This window comes from Hemiscyllium ocellatum, chromosome 10, assembly GCF_020745735.1.
Source record: "Hemiscyllium ocellatum isolate sHemOce1 chromosome 10, sHemOce1.pat.X.cur, whole genome shotgun sequence".
Classification (NCBI taxonomy): Eukaryota; Metazoa; Chordata; class Chondrichthyes; order Orectolobiformes; family Hemiscylliidae; genus Hemiscyllium; species Hemiscyllium ocellatum.
In genome coordinates this window covers 13,436,521-13,454,002 of record NC_083410.1, presented here as the reverse complement: position 1 = coordinate 13,454,002, position 17,482 = coordinate 13,436,521, and the positions used below count along the sequence as shown (strand labels likewise).

Here is a 17,482-nt window from a genome sequence, read left to right as displayed (position 1 = left end):
TTCGCTTTGTCCCGAATGGTATTGATCCTTTCGGGTGTTGTTGGAGTTGCATTCATCCAGGCAAGTGTCCCATCATCTCCCACTATTCTGCCCCACCTATTAAACACCTCCTGTTTTATCAGAAGGTCCACTCACGGATCCTCTATCCCATGGTTGCAGCATGGATGATTCATCTCATGCCTGCCTGAGGCAAACTGCAGAGCTCCACTGCAGCTAATCATGTAGATCCAAGAGTCTGCATGAGCTCCTTGGTTATATTGGGAAAGCTGCATTCCATCAGAGACTCTTGGTCAGGTAATGCTCTCCCTAAGCACAACTCACAGAGCACTTTTGATATACACAAAGATCCCAGAGAAGTTGGACTAAATTTTACAGCTGAAAACCATGAGGGCTGCTGTCTCCCAGGTCCCCTCAGGCTGATGTATTTAGATTGTTAATAACCTGGTACCTAAAATTTTTCATTGCCCATTCCATAATTTGGGCATCCAATGTGAAAAAGCTTTGGGAGCATTTTCAGCACAGTCATACTGAGGCAACACAGAGGGGAAGGAAAAGCGACCATGCCTTTGGAGTTATAGTTTTGGATTAGATTCCCTACAGTGCGGAAACAGGCCCTTCGGTCCAACAAGTCCATACCGACCCACCGAAGCGTAACCCACCCATTCACCTACATTTACCCCTTCATCTAACACTACGGGCAATTTAGCATGGCCAATTCACCTAACCTGCACATTTTTGGACTGTGAGAGGAAACCAGAGCACCCGGAGGAAACCCACGCAGACACGGGGAGAACATGCAAACTCCACATAGAGAGTCGCCTGAGGTAGGAATTGAATCCGGGTCTCTGGCGCCGTGAGGCAGCAATGCTAACCACTGTGCCACCGTGCTGCCCACCAATGTGGCGCAGATTCTATGGGGTAAGGTGTTACCGGATTCATTCCTTCTATTGACCAACCAGGGTGTACCCTCTACCTGTCTTCACCTACCTCCACTTCACCACCCTGCCCCCACCACTCCTTAATCTGAAGCTCCCCCTACACCTACCCCCCAGTCCTAAATAAGGGTTACACCTGAAATGTTGACTTCTCTACCTCCTGATGCTGTCCGGCTTGCTGTGTTCTTCCAGCCTCCAGACTGTCTACATTATCCAATTTGGCACATTTAAGCTAACTTCCTTAACAGACAGTGAGCACCATTCCCACCAGAAAGCTGTACTTGGCGTCTTTGTTCTATAGTGGGAGAGCCTTCTGCACATGGACTGTAGGAAAGTAGTTCGCAGCCACTTTTTCAGGACAAAAGACCACCATGGGCCACTGAAGGTTTGCCACATTGGGCTGAGAAAGCACCACGCCAGGCCGGTAGAGGGCCATGTCATGCCAAGAGACCGCCATAGGCAAAGTGAGGGCTACAGATGCTGGAGATTAGAGTCAAAAGTGTAGTGCTGGAAAAGCACAATATGTCAAGCAGCATCTGAGGAACAGGAAATCAACGTTTCTGGAAAAAGCCCTTCATCAGGAGACCACCATGTCACGTCAAGAGAACACTTCGCTGGGTCTGTGCTGAGGCCAGGTATCCAAGGCCAGGAATTTGTGGTTGAGCTGAGGCAGGCAGTCCAAAGCAGAGAGGAAAGAAAAAAGAGAAGAACAAAAAAATACACAAAAGAGGAAAAACAGGTAAGAAAAAGAAATATAAGGAGTGGACAAGCTCCGGCTAAAGCATCCTACTCTGCTGCCATTTGGAATAATTGCAGTCAACTGTGAACAATGCACGTTTACCTCCTTTCTCACTGCTTTGCAGACTATTACTCACAGCTCCAACATTTTCTTTTCCTTTCCAGAATTCTTGAACACACTATTGATTTCCAAATCCACATCCATCTTTCTTGCAATTCTACATTTGTATCTGTCAATCAGGTTCTGCCACAGGATGAACTGGCTTTAACTATGGTCACGAGTGACATTCTCATCGGTACAATGACGTTCACTTATTCCTTCTTGTTCCTTTGAACAATTGTGAAGTTTTGATACGGTCAGAGACAACATTCTATAATCTCTTCTCTCCATGGTCCACCTCAGTGCTTGGTTCACCCCTATTCAATCATATTCAAAGCATCTACAGCAATGGTTTCTCACCTTTTCCTGGTAAGCATGATATTCCTTCAAGCATCGTTTCTTGGCTCACTCCCGGTCAACTACATGCTGCTTTCGGCCAAATGGTCCAAAGACATGGTATCTATTTCCATGTGTACACCAATGACATCCAACCCAACATCACCGGCACCTTCCCTTGGCACATCCACTGCCAATGTACCATCAGACTGTTGTCCAGTCTTGAATGAGTCACAGTTTCCTCAAGTTGAATTTTGGGAAAACTGAAGTCACTGACATCAATTATAAACATTTCCAACTCAATAACCACCTGAATATATTTTTTGTGAGCTATTTTTAAGTCATGCCAGAGCACATTCTTGTAAAGTGCTCTGTGGGATGTTTACCCATATCAAAGGTACAATGTAAACTTTGTCCCAAAATCAAACTGTTTCCAAAACTGATGTCTTACTTTTATTTGTGTAGAGCTTCAGATCATAAAGCCCACCTACATCTAACTCCAACTGATCAGACCCTGCCTCAGCCCATCAAAAGCTCATTCAATAGACAATAGGTGCAGGAGTAGGCCATTCAGCCCTTCGAGCCTGCATTCAATGTGATCATGGCTGATCATTCCTAATCAGTATCCGCTTCCTGCCTTATCTCCATAACCCTTGATTCCACTATCTTTGGAATCAAGGGTTATGGAGATAAGGCAGGAAGTGGATCCCACAACATCAAAACATCAAAAGCTCATTCATGCTGATACCATTGTAAACTTGACATTACCCATGCCCTATTTACCCTCCTGTAAATTTATCTCCTCCAAAACTGGTACCCATATCCTACCCAGTGTTAGCTTGCAGCCACTTGCCTCAATCTTTCCCTCCCACGCTCTCTGTAGACTGTTACAATCATTTGTGAACTCTGTATCCAATTTGGAGACAAAAAAACTGCAGATGCTGGAATCCAGTTCTGATTTCTTAGGCTTAAGACAGAAGGCTGAAAGAACACAGCAAACCAGGCAGCATCAGGAGGTGGAGAAGTTGACGTTTTGAGTGTAACCGTTTTTCAGGACTGGGGTGGGTGAAGGTGGAGCTACAGATAAACGGGGTAGCAGTGCAGGGTGGTGAATTGGGGATAGGTCATAGAGTCATAGAGATGTACAGCATGGAAACAGACCCTTTGGCCCAACCCATCCATGCTGACCAGATATCCCAACGCAATCTAGTCCCACCTGCCGGCACTCAGCCCATATCCCTCCAAACCCTTCCTATTCATATACCCATCCAAATGCATTTTAAACATTGCAACTGTACCAGCCTCCACCACTTCCTCTGGCAGCTCATTCTATATATGTACTGCAGAGGATATGATTGGGTTGGTGAATGGGAGGAATGAATCCAGTAGGTTGAAGGGATGGGGAGGGGCTGGGAAGGGTGGTTATTTGAAATTTGAGAACCCAATATTTAGTTCTCTGGACTGTCAGCTGCCAGATGAAGTGTTGTTCCTCCAATTTGCAGTGTGATTCGTTGTGGGAATAGAGGAGGCTGAGGATGATGATCTCAGAAAGGGAGTGGGAAGAGGAGTTAAAAATGGGCGGTGACTGGGAGGTCTGGTTGGCCCTGCATGCCGAGCTGAGATGATCGGCGAACTGTTCCCTAAGTTTACATTTGATCTCCTCTCTACATCAGGAAGACCAAAAGGGGGACTTTAAAGAAGAATCGTCAGCAGGAAGGTGCCGTACATCACTGAGTATCTCAGTGATTGCCAACATACAAGAACAAACCTTCGAGTCTGCTCCACCTTTGAATTAAATCGGGGTTAATCTTTGGGTTCAATACCATTTTCTGCTTTTATATTCTATTTTGTGTTTTCTTGCATATTCCATAGCATCTTTAGCATTTAGGAATCAATTACCATCTTGGACATACTCCATGACTGAGCCTCCAGTGTTCTCTGGGGCAAAGAATGCCAAAGATTCACCATCTTCTGAGTGAAGAAATTGCGTCTCGGCCCTAATTGGCCTGTTTCCTATTTTGAGACTGCTTTCTGGTTCTAGATACCCCCTACACTACACTGCACACCCTGCGATAGAACAGACATCCTTTCTGCATCTACTTTGTAAATATTTTGTACATTTAAATGAGTTCTAGGTCAGTCTTCTAATCTCTAGAGAATAAAAATCCCATTGAGTTAATTAGATTAGATTAGATTACTTACAGTATGGAAACAGGCCCTTCGGCCCAACAAGTCCACACCGACCCGCCGAAGCGCAACCACCCATACCCCTACATTTACCCCTTACCTAACACTACGGGCAATTTAGCATAGCCAATTCACCTGACCCGCACATCTTTGGACTGTGGGAGGAAACCGGAGCACCCGGAGGAAACCCACGCAGACACGGGGAGAACGTGCAAACTCCACACAGTCAGTCGCCTGAGTCGGGAACTGAACCCGGGTATCAGGCGTTGTGAGGCCGCAGTGCTAACCACTGTGCCACCGTGCCGCCCATTACCACTGTGCCGCCCATAATCTACCCTTCTAAAACATGCTCTCCATTCCTGGAATTAGGTTGGTGAACATTTGTTGCCCTCTCTCTCCAGGGAATTAATTGGCCTTGATACAAGGGATCTACAGTGCTCTAGATATGGCTTCACAAAGACTCTATATAACAGCTTAAGACATACATACACCTGTATTCAAATGCTGTTATAACAAAGCCCAAGAAATCAGAACTGGATTCCAGCGTCTGCAGTTTTTTTGTCTCCAAATTGGATAATGCAGCTAATTCACATTTAATGTTACTTCAAGTCCAATTTGGCCATCCAAAGAGTTGAATATTGCACCACTCTACAAAATAACAGTGTTGTGCCTGCTTATTCAGGTTTACTTTCATTTCATTTGTTTATAGTACTTCGCATTCAAAGGAAAAAAAAATGACTTCAGGTTGTCTCTCATGTACACCTCAAGTTAGCATTTGGTCTCCTGGAGAAGTTTTTGGATTCAGGTACATCTGCTATATCATTAAGATCTTCACAGCACATTGCCTCCGTCCCTGTTTCAGCTGCCTATATCAGATCCTCAATCAGAAGAAGATTTTTTAATGTCCAGTTAAAAATACTGATGGGTCTTTGGTTTAGCATCTTATCTGAAAGATGGTATCTCCAACATTGCAACACCACCTCGGTACTGTACAGAGTTTCAGCCTCAACTTTTGTCCACAAGTCTCTGGAGTGGGGCTTGAAACCAAATATTATTATTATCTGGCATCTTAGGAAAGTATTACATGTTAGGCCAGAGCTGATTTTAATCAGATACAAAAGTACTGCAGTTCCGCTTATTTCCCATTGAACATCAGACTCTGTATTAAGGTCTGACTAACACTTAACTGGAACAGAGGAAACAAATTTAATATACAGCTACTCCTCCAGTTTCTGCAATCACTATCTGAGGGCCTGTTCTGTTGCCAGCACTTTTTCTAGAGAACTGAACCTATTATTTACAAAATCCAATGAGCTGCATTATAAAATAGTGAATGTTTACCCAGTGTACGAAATGGTCACGGCTGTTTCTCAGTGATCAGTTCTTGACAAGCACTTGGCAAACATCACAATTATAAAGCTTCATTACACTGCATTATCAATTTTGGATGAATTAGTCTCTATAGATACCACGGCAACCAGCACAGATAAACAAACAGCTCTAAGACCAAATTATGTGTGCATGTGTACACTCCAATGGTGCAGAGAATATTGCTGCAAAAGTAAACAAGTGACAGAAATAAGAAAGCATCACTTTCAATTATTACTAAATGAGATATAGATTTCAGGGAGGACTTCTTTACCAAAGACATATAGGGATACACAGATGATAATGCATGATCCAGCTGAATGGTGCAGCAGTTTTGATGGGCTTACACCACCCACGCCCTCCACCTCCTCCAAGACTTCCATTTCCCCAGCCCCCAACGCCTCATCTTCACCATGGATATCCAATCCTTCTACACCTCCATCCGCCATGACCAGGATCTCCAAGCCTCCGTTTTTTTCCTCTCCAGATGTCCCCAACAGTACCCTTCCACTGACACTCATTCGTTTGGCCAAACTGGTCCTCACCCTTAACAATTTCTCCTTTGAATCCTCCCACTTCCTCCAGACCAAAGGGGTAGCCATGGGCACCCGTATGGGCCCCAGCAATGCCTGTCTCTTTGTTGGCTACGTAGAACAGTTGATCTTCCATAATTACACCGGCACCACTCCCCACCTCTTCCTCCGCTACATTGATGACTGCATTGGCGCCACCTCGTGCTCCCGCGAGGAGGTTGAGCAATTCATCAACTTCACCAACACATTCCACCCTGACCTTAAATTTATCTGGACCATCTCTGACACCTCCCTCCCCTTCCTGGACCTCTCCATCTCCATTAATGACGACCGACTTGACACTGACATTTTTTACAAACCTACTGACTCTCACAGCTACCTGGATTACACCCCTTCCCACCCTACCTCTTGCAAAAATGCCATCCCGTATTCCCAATTCCTCTGCCTCCGCCGTATCTGCTCCCACGAAGACCAGTTCCATCACAGAACACACCAGATGGCTTCCTTCTTTAGAGACGGCAATTTCCCTTCACACGTGGTTAAAGATGCCCTCCAACGCATCTCGTCCACATCCCGCACCTCCGCCCTCAGACCCCACCCCTCCAACTGTAACAAGGACAGAACGCCCCTGGTGCTCACCTTCCACCCTACAAACCTTCGCATAAACCAAATCATCCACCGACATTTCCGTCACCTCCAAAAAGACCCCACCACCAGGGATATATTTCTCTCCCCACCCCTTTCCACCTTCCGTTCCCTCCATGACTACCTGGTCAGGTCCACGCCCCCCCCCCCCCCCCCCCCCCCCTACAATCCACCCTCCCATCCTGGCACTTACCCCTGCCACCGCAGGAACTGTAAAACCTGCGCCCACACATCCTCCCTCACCTCTATGCCAGGCCCTAAAGGAGCCTTTCACATCCATCAAAGTTTTACCTACACATCCACTAATATCATTTATTGTATCCGTTGCTCCTGATGTGGTCTCCTCTACATTAGGAAGACTGGGTGCCTCCTAGCAGAGCGCTTCAGGGAACATCTCCGGGACACCCGCACCAATCAACCACACCGCCCTGTGGCCCAACACTTCAACTCCCCCTCCTATTCTGCCGAGGATTTGGAGGTCCTGGGCCTCCTTCACCGCCGCCCCCTCACCACCAGACGCCTGGAGAAAGAACGCCTCATCTTCCGCCTCGGAACACTTCAACCCCAGGGCATCAATGTGGACTTCAACAGTTTCCTCATTTCCCCTTCCCCCACCTCACCCTAGTTCCAAACTTCCAGCTCGGCACTGTCCCCATGACTTGTCTGAACTTGTCCTACCTGCCTATCTTCTTTTCCACCTATCCACTCCAGCCTCTACTCCCTGACCTATCACCTTCATCCCCTCCCCCACTCACCCATTGTACTCTATGCTACTTTCTCCCCACCCACCCTCCTCTAGCTTATCTCTCCACGCTTCAGGCTCACTGCCTTTATTCCTGATGAAGGGCTTTTGCCCAAAATGTTGATTTCGCTGCACTTTGGATGCTGTCTGAACTGCTGTGCTCTTCCAGCACCACTGATCCAGAATCTGGTTTCCAGCATCTGCAGTCATTGTTTATACCACCTTGATGGGCTTAATGGCCTAGTTCTGCTCCTATGAATTACAGACATTTGAAGTATGGGCACATTCTTAAATAGTTTGAACTTTCTCTTTGTTAAAGACATTTTACAAGCTTGAACATCCACGAGTTTGGAGGTGAAGCAGTGGGGGGGCTATGGTAACCAATCTGCATAGAAACACAGACAGAATGGAGAGAAAAACTTTCAAATAGTAACAGGGTAAAGGATCAATTGATTTGATTGTTGAGCCAGTAGACCTGCTCTTCTTGAAAAGGTGTACCCGAGGATCTTGAACTGCCATCCTGAGCAATGAAACATGCAAGGAAAGAAAGCACCTTTTGGTTTAATGATCCTGCATAGAGCATATTACGGGCAATGCTGCTAAAGTCTCAACAAATTGGAGTGCCAGCCTGCTCACATCTTTGCGATTTGAACCTTCTGATCTAGAGATAGGAGTGAGACTGAAAGGTGCTGGAAGATGTAGGGTACAAGAGGAAAAAAAAGCTTTGAAGGAACTCAGTTTGTTTTGATATGCCTGACTTTTCTTAAAATAACCAATACAATATTAAATGGGCAGTGAGATGCCCATTTTCTGACGTGGTTTTGGGGCTGTGATTTCAGCGAATGGGAAATTAATGGCTTATAATGATATCAAACCATCAGGATGGTGTTACTGCTTTGGAATAGTGTCAGTGATTCATTTCACTCTACTTCACAACAGGCATAGGTTGTGGTGCTTTGAGTTCAAACAGACAGCACAAGAGATATAATTTATAAAGAACAATGATAGACAGGTTGCAGGACAAAAACAGGTCATCCCATACATTGGGTCTGAGTCAGCTCTCCAGAAGAGCAATTTTGTTTGTTGCACTGGCAATATTTCATCTAGGTTTCATGAAATAATCTAGCCAATAATTGAGGGAAAAAAAATGTAATGGTGGCTCATGGGCTAAAGTACAGGCAAGCAAATAGCACATGGTGCATGCATTGATAGGATTAGATGAGTCATTGGTCCAACTCATCCATGCCAACCAAGTTTCCCAAACTTAACTAGTCCCACTTGCCTGTATTTGGTCAATATCGCTTTAAACCTTTCCTATTCATGCACCTGTCCAAATGTCTTTTAAATGTTGTAACTGTACCTGCATCTACCACTTCCTCAGGCAGTTCATTTCAGATCCAAACCACCCTGTGTATGGAAAAAAATTGCCCCTCAGGTCTCTTTTAAATCTTTCTCCTTTCAGCTGTCAAAAATACCAATGTGTTAATGATCAAACATTTTAATTTTCTGATGTTGATAAAAGACACTGGAGAGAATTCTGCTCCATTTGTTTACAATTGTTAAAATGGACTTTACCACCTGAAAGATGGAAAGTTTATTTAAGAAGCTTGAAAGTCAATCGTGAAGAAATCAAAGTGGAATGAGATGAGCTGTCTCAGCACTGAGCAGAACTCAACCCTGGAATTGCCAAGGTGGAAACATGTGCAATTTATAGCCAAGTATGGACAACAGTTAACACACACCACAGAAGAGGTTACCAGATAACATTAAACAGCAGCAGGAAAGCTTTGGATGATTTGTTCCTCTGAAACAATGGCTACTGGATCCAACTGAAGCATCCATAATACCAGCCATACACCATGTGATACCACATCATAGACTTCTTATACTCCAGACTCTCAGTATTGTACCAGTCAATTGATCCAGATAAAGAGAGGTCTACACTTTGTAATTCATCAGTTCCAGTGAATTTGAATTTTAGGAAGTGACCTGCTGGGGTTTGTGATTTGGACCAGATTGTGATGTGTCATTTCACAGTGGAATGATGGTGCAAATATAACGTGTGATGAGATGGTTTGATCGAGGCAGACAGAATGAATCAGTGGAAAAACGGAGGGAAATAAAACATCTTTAAAATAAATTGAGGTGCTTTATCAAAAACACAACCTACCCAATCCCAATTAGCTCAACGGAAGAAAAACAAAGAACCATTCTGGCAGAGGTTCAGTCGATGCAGAAACCAACAAGGCTAGTCCATTAATTTGTATAAACCACAAGTGTTTAAACAAACTTCATTTTAAAAAAAATTAATAGACAAAATGTCACCGTTACTAGCATACAGTCAATGCTGGGAATGTGTTGCCATCACAGCTGCATGTATGCAAGGAATTATTCTCTCACTACCCCCTTCAAACTGTCACCAACCCCTACATGTTTGGCCATTTTTCATCACTTCACCCTTTTTATTCCAGGGCTGTCTCACCCTCACTATTGACCTTTACCACTGCACATGGAGTTACCCCATTACAACCAACCTGCCACTTACTGTTTCATTGCTTATCCAATATTTCTCCTAACATATAAAATGTAATGGTCTCTTATAGCCACACACTCACGTAAATCATTCCTAATCACACTTGTTTACAAGTAATTACAAATTCAGTAATGGCTCCTCAATAATGCTCCACGATAAGGAACCAAAATTTCATACTGTATTAAATCTCTCATAGAAAACATAGATGAGTCCTATCATTAAACAGAGTTATGTCAGCATTCTATTCTTTTAACTTTAATATGACAACATGCATTGATATAGGATCCTTTATGCAACATCCCAATATGTTTCATGGAAGTACAATCATACAATTTCATACAAGCCAAAAAAGGACTATATATTCTATCATAATTATAGATTATCAGTCGAAGTGAGAACGGAGATGGAGAGGAATAGGATCAATTTCAGAATCTAGAGAGCATAACAAAAACCCATTTGAGTCCAGTCATGGTTTTCCTAGAAGCCAGAGACCAGGGTAAGATTAGACTGCATTCTTGTGTCAGAAATAGTACACTATGCAATGTACTAACAGTGCTTTATTTTACATAATTGTAAAATCCAGATAGAATAACCACAGCAAACAAGCCTTACATACTTGAGCCACATTCTGCCCATATTAGCTCATAGCATCCTTTGTAATTTGACTGGCAGATGCTCTTTGTAATTATAGCCCTGGGTCCAGTCCAGTCAAAAGTTTTGCGGCTTTCATTTCCTATTTGTTAACAATAATACCAGCCAAACTTGCTCTTTTGAAAGAAAAAGGAATGTCTCATTCTCTCTGCAATTAACAAGCCCCCAACAAAATTTTTGGGAAAGAGATACTTGAACATGCCAGTAAGTGAACAACATTCTTCCATTTTCCATTAAATGACTGATTTTGCCACCTCGTGACCCAAGATACACAACAATTGGGATGGCAGATTTCATCTGTTGAAACATTTGCTGGTATACACTGCCACTTCAAGGCAACATGACCTAACTGCAACTAACACACTATTCATTACTTCACAGATACAGGACATGGTTTCCCCCTTCCTCCTGTTTTGAAGAAATTAAACTTCTGCCAATATTGACATAAGTTATATTTATGCTGATGTGCTCGAGAGAGAGAATTATCTTCTAGACATTGGACACAACAGTTCTTTGGTCGAATACACTGTATTGTACCCTGGCCTCTCACAGGCACAAAATATTCAGATCAAAAGAAAAGCACACTGAGATCGATCACAGGCCCTCGGTACATACAACACTGTCCTTCATGTTTCCAAGTTCAAAACTCTACAGGCAAAAGTTAATCGCTGTACTAGGTCCAGAAAATTGCTTATGCAATATACCCAATTAAATACTTTCATGAAGTTAAAATGCATTTGACTATCTGTAAAGATGGTGTTTAACTTTGTTAATTTTAATTCAATTTTATTTTTTTTTCCAAAATATTCTGTTGAACACCTTCCTGTTACCTCTGAATTTGTCCATTTTTTGTTTCCAAGTTACTTCTGCATGCTTGTATGGTTTTAACCTGATTACTTCGCCAGACAAAGCTAAGTAATTTCAGAACTAATGGATCAGATCTAAGCTCTGCAGCCCTGCCAAATCCAGTCAGCAATGGTGGTGGATAAATAAATGACTCACTGGAGGTGGCAGCTCCACAAACATGGTATCGTCAATGCTGGAGACCAGTGCATCACTGCAAAAAGATAACATTGAAGCACTTGCAGCAATATTCAGCCTGAAGCGTTGAGTCAAGATCTATTGTAACCTCCTCCAGAGGTCCCCAGCATCACAGATGCCTGTTTTCAGTCAAATTCAATTCACTCCACGTGATATCAATCATTGACTGAAAGTAAAGGATACTGCAAAAGTTATGGGCCCTGATAATATGCCTGGAGTAGTACTGGAGACATGTGCTCTAGAATTTGCACTGCCCCTTACCAAACTCTTCCAGTATAGCTACAACAAAGGCATCTGTACAGCAATACAGACAATTGCCCAGATATTTCCTGAACACACAAAGCAGGTCAAATCTAATCTAACCAATAACCCCCCCCAATTAGTCTACTCTAGATCAGCATTAAATTGCTGGAAGGAGCAGCACTGGTTTACAGATAACCTGGTTGGATGCTGCGAAGGCCACTCGGCTCCAAGCCTCATTACAGCCTTGGTTCAAACATTGACAAAAGACTTGAACTCCATAATGGAGGTGATAGTGATTGCCCTTGATACAAAGGCCACTTTTAACTGAATACAGCATCACGAAGCCTTTGCAAAAGTACAGCTGTTACTCTGTTGGTGAGTGAATTGCATCCACACTGTTGATATCACTCTGCATTGCAAATCAGACATCAAGCAAATAGCATGCAGTATCACCTAGATCAACAATGCCTTTCCCTTCGTTATAAAGCACTACATTCCGGGCATTTTCCTGCAACTCCAATTGAGGATTGAAAATTGTCAGGAACCCAAGTCAGAGTTAACAGTCCTGTTTTCTTTTTTGGTTAGGGTGTGGGTCTAAGTAGCTGTCAAAATAAGCCAAGCAAAATGTCAAGGTTAATACACACGCTTGTTTATTGTTGTGTCAAAATGAAACAGTGTCAGTACATAATAACCAACAGCACTGTGCCAAAGAATCCAAATAAAACAAATTAGCAGCATAAGAACCTTCACCATTTTAGAATGTGTTCAAATGAAACAAAACTGTTGGCACATCCAAGTGTCAAGAGTAAAAACCAGCAACATTATTAGTTGCAATTGTAATTAAACTTAAAAGGACACTTGTCTGATCCTAATGAGACAAAGGCATGCATATTGTGCAAGTCTATTAAAATCTCATTCTTGCCTGGCAATTGAAATTGTAAGCAGTTGATTTCTGTTTGTCTTTTAAACCGAAGAACACAAACATCTAGAAGGACAAGATACAAGGGAATACCATCACATGGAAGTTTCCCTCCTAACCATTTATCATTGTGACTTGGAAATATATTACCATTTCTTCAGTGTTACTATGTTAAAACCTAAAACTACATCTTTAATGGTATTGTGGGTCGACCTACACAAAAAAGGCTGTATTGGTTCAAGGAGGCAGTTCACTACCACCTTTTCAAGGGCAGCTGGGGCTGGGCAATAACTGCTGGGTCAGTCAGGACACCCTCTTCCATGAATGATTCATCAAGTACAAAACCCAAAGATCTCTGCAGTAGCCTTCCTCTTGACTGACAGTTAACCTCTATGAAACAACACATGATTAGACTCCATGTCCGCACACAGCTTTGCAACCAGATGTGCTAAAGAGGGCAAGGTTAATGCAGCTCACAACTGAGGTGACCCTGCACGACACATCACCTAATTCCGAGCCAGTTGCTCCCTGTGAATCCGGCAGAATCCAAATAGCAGATGGAGCAATTCTCTGCAACAAAGCACACAGGCCTGGCTTGCATCCCGCTTAACTGAAGCCCCATCATACAGAATTCAACCAGACAGTCATAGGGAATATTTATTTCTTCCACGTAGAATATTCTCTGTGCATGTTCATGTTCAAGATGTGGGAGTTAAACTGAATCAAAGTCTTCAAGAAAATCAAACAAAAGCCAATGAGTGTTTATCAAACCCCTTACATCAACCTGAATAGCAAAGGTGGGTGTGGATTCCAGGAGCTGAGTCTTTAATCAGCTGCTACTATCTTAATTCTCTACTTCATGGGACTGTTTGAGAGATTCATACCAGAAAGCCTTTTGTTCCTCCCAAAAACATTTTCAACCATTTGATTACAGTGGGTAACAGAATTTGTTCCTGCAATGATGTGAGGCTATGGAATCGGATTGTTCATTTCAATAGGTCCTCTTTGAGCATGTTCAGAGATGCTCACAGCCCTCAAAGGCTACTGCTGAGAAAGCTCCTCTTTCTGGCATTGCAAAAATGATTTTGATTTCCCAGCGTAATCCCCATGATTGGTCTCCAAGTTGCTTTAAATTCTTTTGTTCCAGGTTATCAGTCGTCAGCATTTACCAGCAAATGAGGCATATTAGAATTTCTTTGGGTCTCAGCTTCCTCGAGTTTGAGGTTTTGAGTGTTACAGTATCATAGCTACTGACAGGTTTCCTGCTTTCTGGTTTCTCCGTTCCAGAGGTAGCAGACTGCTCACTCTGCCGGAATGTGAGAGAAGGGTTACTAAAAAATGTTTGTGTGTGAACAATAATGACAGCAGTAGCTCCCTGGATGAGCTGGCATCTAGCAATAGCACTAAAAACATAAAGAGCAGGAGGTTCTGGGTCCAAGTTCTGATACATTTTTGAACAGGTACCCTCAACTGTCAGTAGTGCTATCTTTCTTACTGACACTAGGGTCCCCAGGTTAGGAAGTGGATCACAGTCCAGCGTACAACAGCAGATTGTTTGAGAATGATATGGAAGGCAGCGCAATCAAACATTACATAATCCTTGTTCAAGGGTCACACACATTATGCCTGCACCGAAAGAATTGCTACTAGCAAGTGTCTTTAGCAGAGGGAAAGAAAACTTACAAGTGTGTGTGTTGCAGCTGCTGTTTCTGGCTGCTCCTTCCAGGACATCTGCTGTCAAGGACCGCAATACTTATCTGCCTTGCACCACCCTCACACATCCACTAGAGCTCACTGGCAACCACTCTGATATCCAACTACACGGAGATCAATTCCTCTTTCTACTCTCTTCTACCCTCAAGATGAGATTGCTTCAATTTTTCTGTTCTGATCACATGGCTGTGATGCTGACATTTTCTTTCCCAGATATTACTTTTAAGAGCTCTTCTTTGCTGCTGCATTTTCAAGAACCTCTTTATGAGTATTACAGTCTATTTACACATTTATATACATATGTTTTAGCATCCGTACTTCAAAGGTCTCCATTGTGTTTCACTGATCTCAAAGTTTTGTCCATGTTTCTGAGGTATAACGGTAAAAATGGATAAAATATAGCATTACATTTTTATCCTTTGATCAGAGTTTGTGTTTTCTTATTAACTTATCCCTCAGCCATAATTCATTCTGAAGATATCACCATCCTTCTAACTTCTGTATCACATCTGCCATCTTCTGTGATCATTTGCCTTAAACACAGAAACCTATGCATTTGATTGTGACACTATTTTAACCTTCACGCCAGTTTCTTCTAGTGGATTCCTTCTACCACTGCTTCTGCTTTTGTTGCTCACACTAAATCATCTTTCAAAACTTTTGGGTTTTATCCAATCAATGATATTTTGTAGGGCCATTTTCAATTCTGCAAGTAATGCTGTGATGTCAGCTTACGATAAATTTGTTCTGTTCTTACATTTCCAGTGGCAAAAACTAAAGGTAAGTTACTGTATATTTTTTCTGTTCACATTTGCTCTTTTTAGATATGAAATATAATTTCCCACTAAAGCCATTCTAGATTATAACCAAATAGTCCTACTGTGTTCAAGTTGCACAGTCTATAGTTATATTATACCATTTGTTGTAAAAATTTTTAACTTTCAGTAACATTTTCTCAGTCAGGTCCCAGCTCTCATTCCACTTGTTTTTGTCTGGACTTGTGTATGTCACCATATTTTCTGTGTATTGCAACACCGACTTCAGAAACCTGTGAATGGAAATGCACCTGTGTTTAAAAACGGCAGGGTTTAAAAAAAAGTTTAATGGGAATATAGAGTCGGTGATTCATTAAGACAGGCAGTAAATCCACTCAGTATTAGAGAAAGCTTAGGATAAACTAGGACTTTTGCTTTGCAGAATGTATACGTTTTAAATGATCATGCTCTTTTCAATGTGCAGAAACAGAGGTACGTAAAACAGCAGTTACCTAGAGGTCTAACAGCAGCAGCATAGCTACTTAAGGTCATTAAAAAAAACCAATCGGGATCATACAACACAACAAAAGTAACAAGTTTGTGTATATAGCCTCGTTATTTCACATAAGTATTATCAAACAAAATTTGACACTGAAACATAGAGATAGGAGGCCACGTAACAATAAGCTGTTCTAAAGAGGTGGGTTTTAATGAACATGTTTTAAAAAAAGAAGAGGGAATCAGATGCATAGACATAGTCAGGGAGTTACTGAGTTTAGGGCCCATGCAGATGAAGGCATTGCCATGATTGATAAATCTCCGAGCTACAGATTAGTAAAGGAAACATCTTTTAGCTTATGAGCCTGAAGAGAGCTCTCCCTGCTAGGATCTTCCCACCCCATTAAACCAGAGTTTCTTCACTCTGGTTTAAAGACTGTCAATATTTTAGGATTTATAAAAACTAAACAGTGCCAATCATTTCACCTTACTTTGCTATATCAGTTTAATAGATTGATGTAATACAAGGAACCATCAAGTCAGTTAAATGAGATTCGATGCTTTCTACAAATCCAACCTCCCTATACCTCTTAGAAAACCAACACCTCCCAGACCTCCCTATAATGATTCTGACTGGACATCTCTTTTGAAGAGACAGTCCAAAATGATGGACTAAAAGGCTTCCTTCTGTGTTGCATCAATTTAATATCCTGTGACTTGAATCTTGATAGAGACATATTTGCCAAAGCTTTCCCTTTTGCATTTACCAGATCAAATCCAATAGCATTAAACTTCAAATGATCACAATGACTTAGCGGAGAGGAAAGAAAATGTGCTGACTGACTGCTAAGTCAACTCTGATTGACCAAGACATTGCATTGGACAAAGCAATGGACATTGTAAACCAGTGGGTAATTCAAAAAAGACACAAGGCATTCCTTATGTTTACATAGAATAGGTTTCTAAGGATGATGTGACATACACTCACATGTTGCAGCAACATCAGGTTCATAGCTCCTTGAAAGTGGAGTCACAGGTAGACAGGATAGTGAAGGAGGTATTTGGTATGCTTTCCTTTATTGGTCAGAGTACCGAGTACAGGAGTTGGGAGGTCATGTTGTGGCTGTACAGGACATTGGTTAGGCCACCGTTGGAATATTGTGTACAATTCTGGTCTCCTTTCTATCGGAAAGATGTTGTGAAACTTGAAAGGGTTCAGAAAAGATTTACAATGATGTTGCCAGGATTGGAGGATTTGAGCTACAGGGAGAGGCTGAACAGGCTGGGGCTGTTTTCCCTGGAACGTCAGAGGCTGAAGGGTGACCTTATAGAAGTGTATAAAATCATGAGGGGTGTGGATAGGATAAATAGACAAAGTATTTTCCCTGGGGTGGGGGAGTTCAGAACTAGAGGCCATGGGTTTAGGGTGAGAGGGGAAAGATATAAAAGAGATCTAAGGGGCAACTTTTTCACGCACAGGGTGGCACGTGTATGGAATGAGCTGCGAGAGGAAGTGGTAGAGGCTGGTACAATTGCAACATTTAA

General features: G+C 42.5%; 1 protein-coding gene across 3 annotated transcripts in view; it reads right to left on the bottom strand.

Annotated features, from left to right (window-relative positions):
• LOC132819655 (endoplasmic reticulum membrane-associated RNA degradation protein-like) overlaps positions 1–17,482 on the bottom strand; it is a 55,943-nt gene that overhangs the window by 6,381 nt on the left and 32,080 nt on the right. For 2 of the 3 annotated variants that reach the window (XM_060831270.1, XM_060831272.1), the window contains one exon: positions 12,736–15,732. The exons of the other annotated variant lie outside the window; for it this stretch is intronic. In XM_060831270.1, coding sequence (XP_060687253.1) covers positions 15,570–15,732 — 163 coding nt within the window. In that variant the 3' untranslated portion in view covers positions 12,736–15,569. Of the gene's footprint in view, positions 1–12,735; positions 15,733–17,482 lie in introns of those variants that run through there. 3 annotated transcript variants of the gene reach the window in all.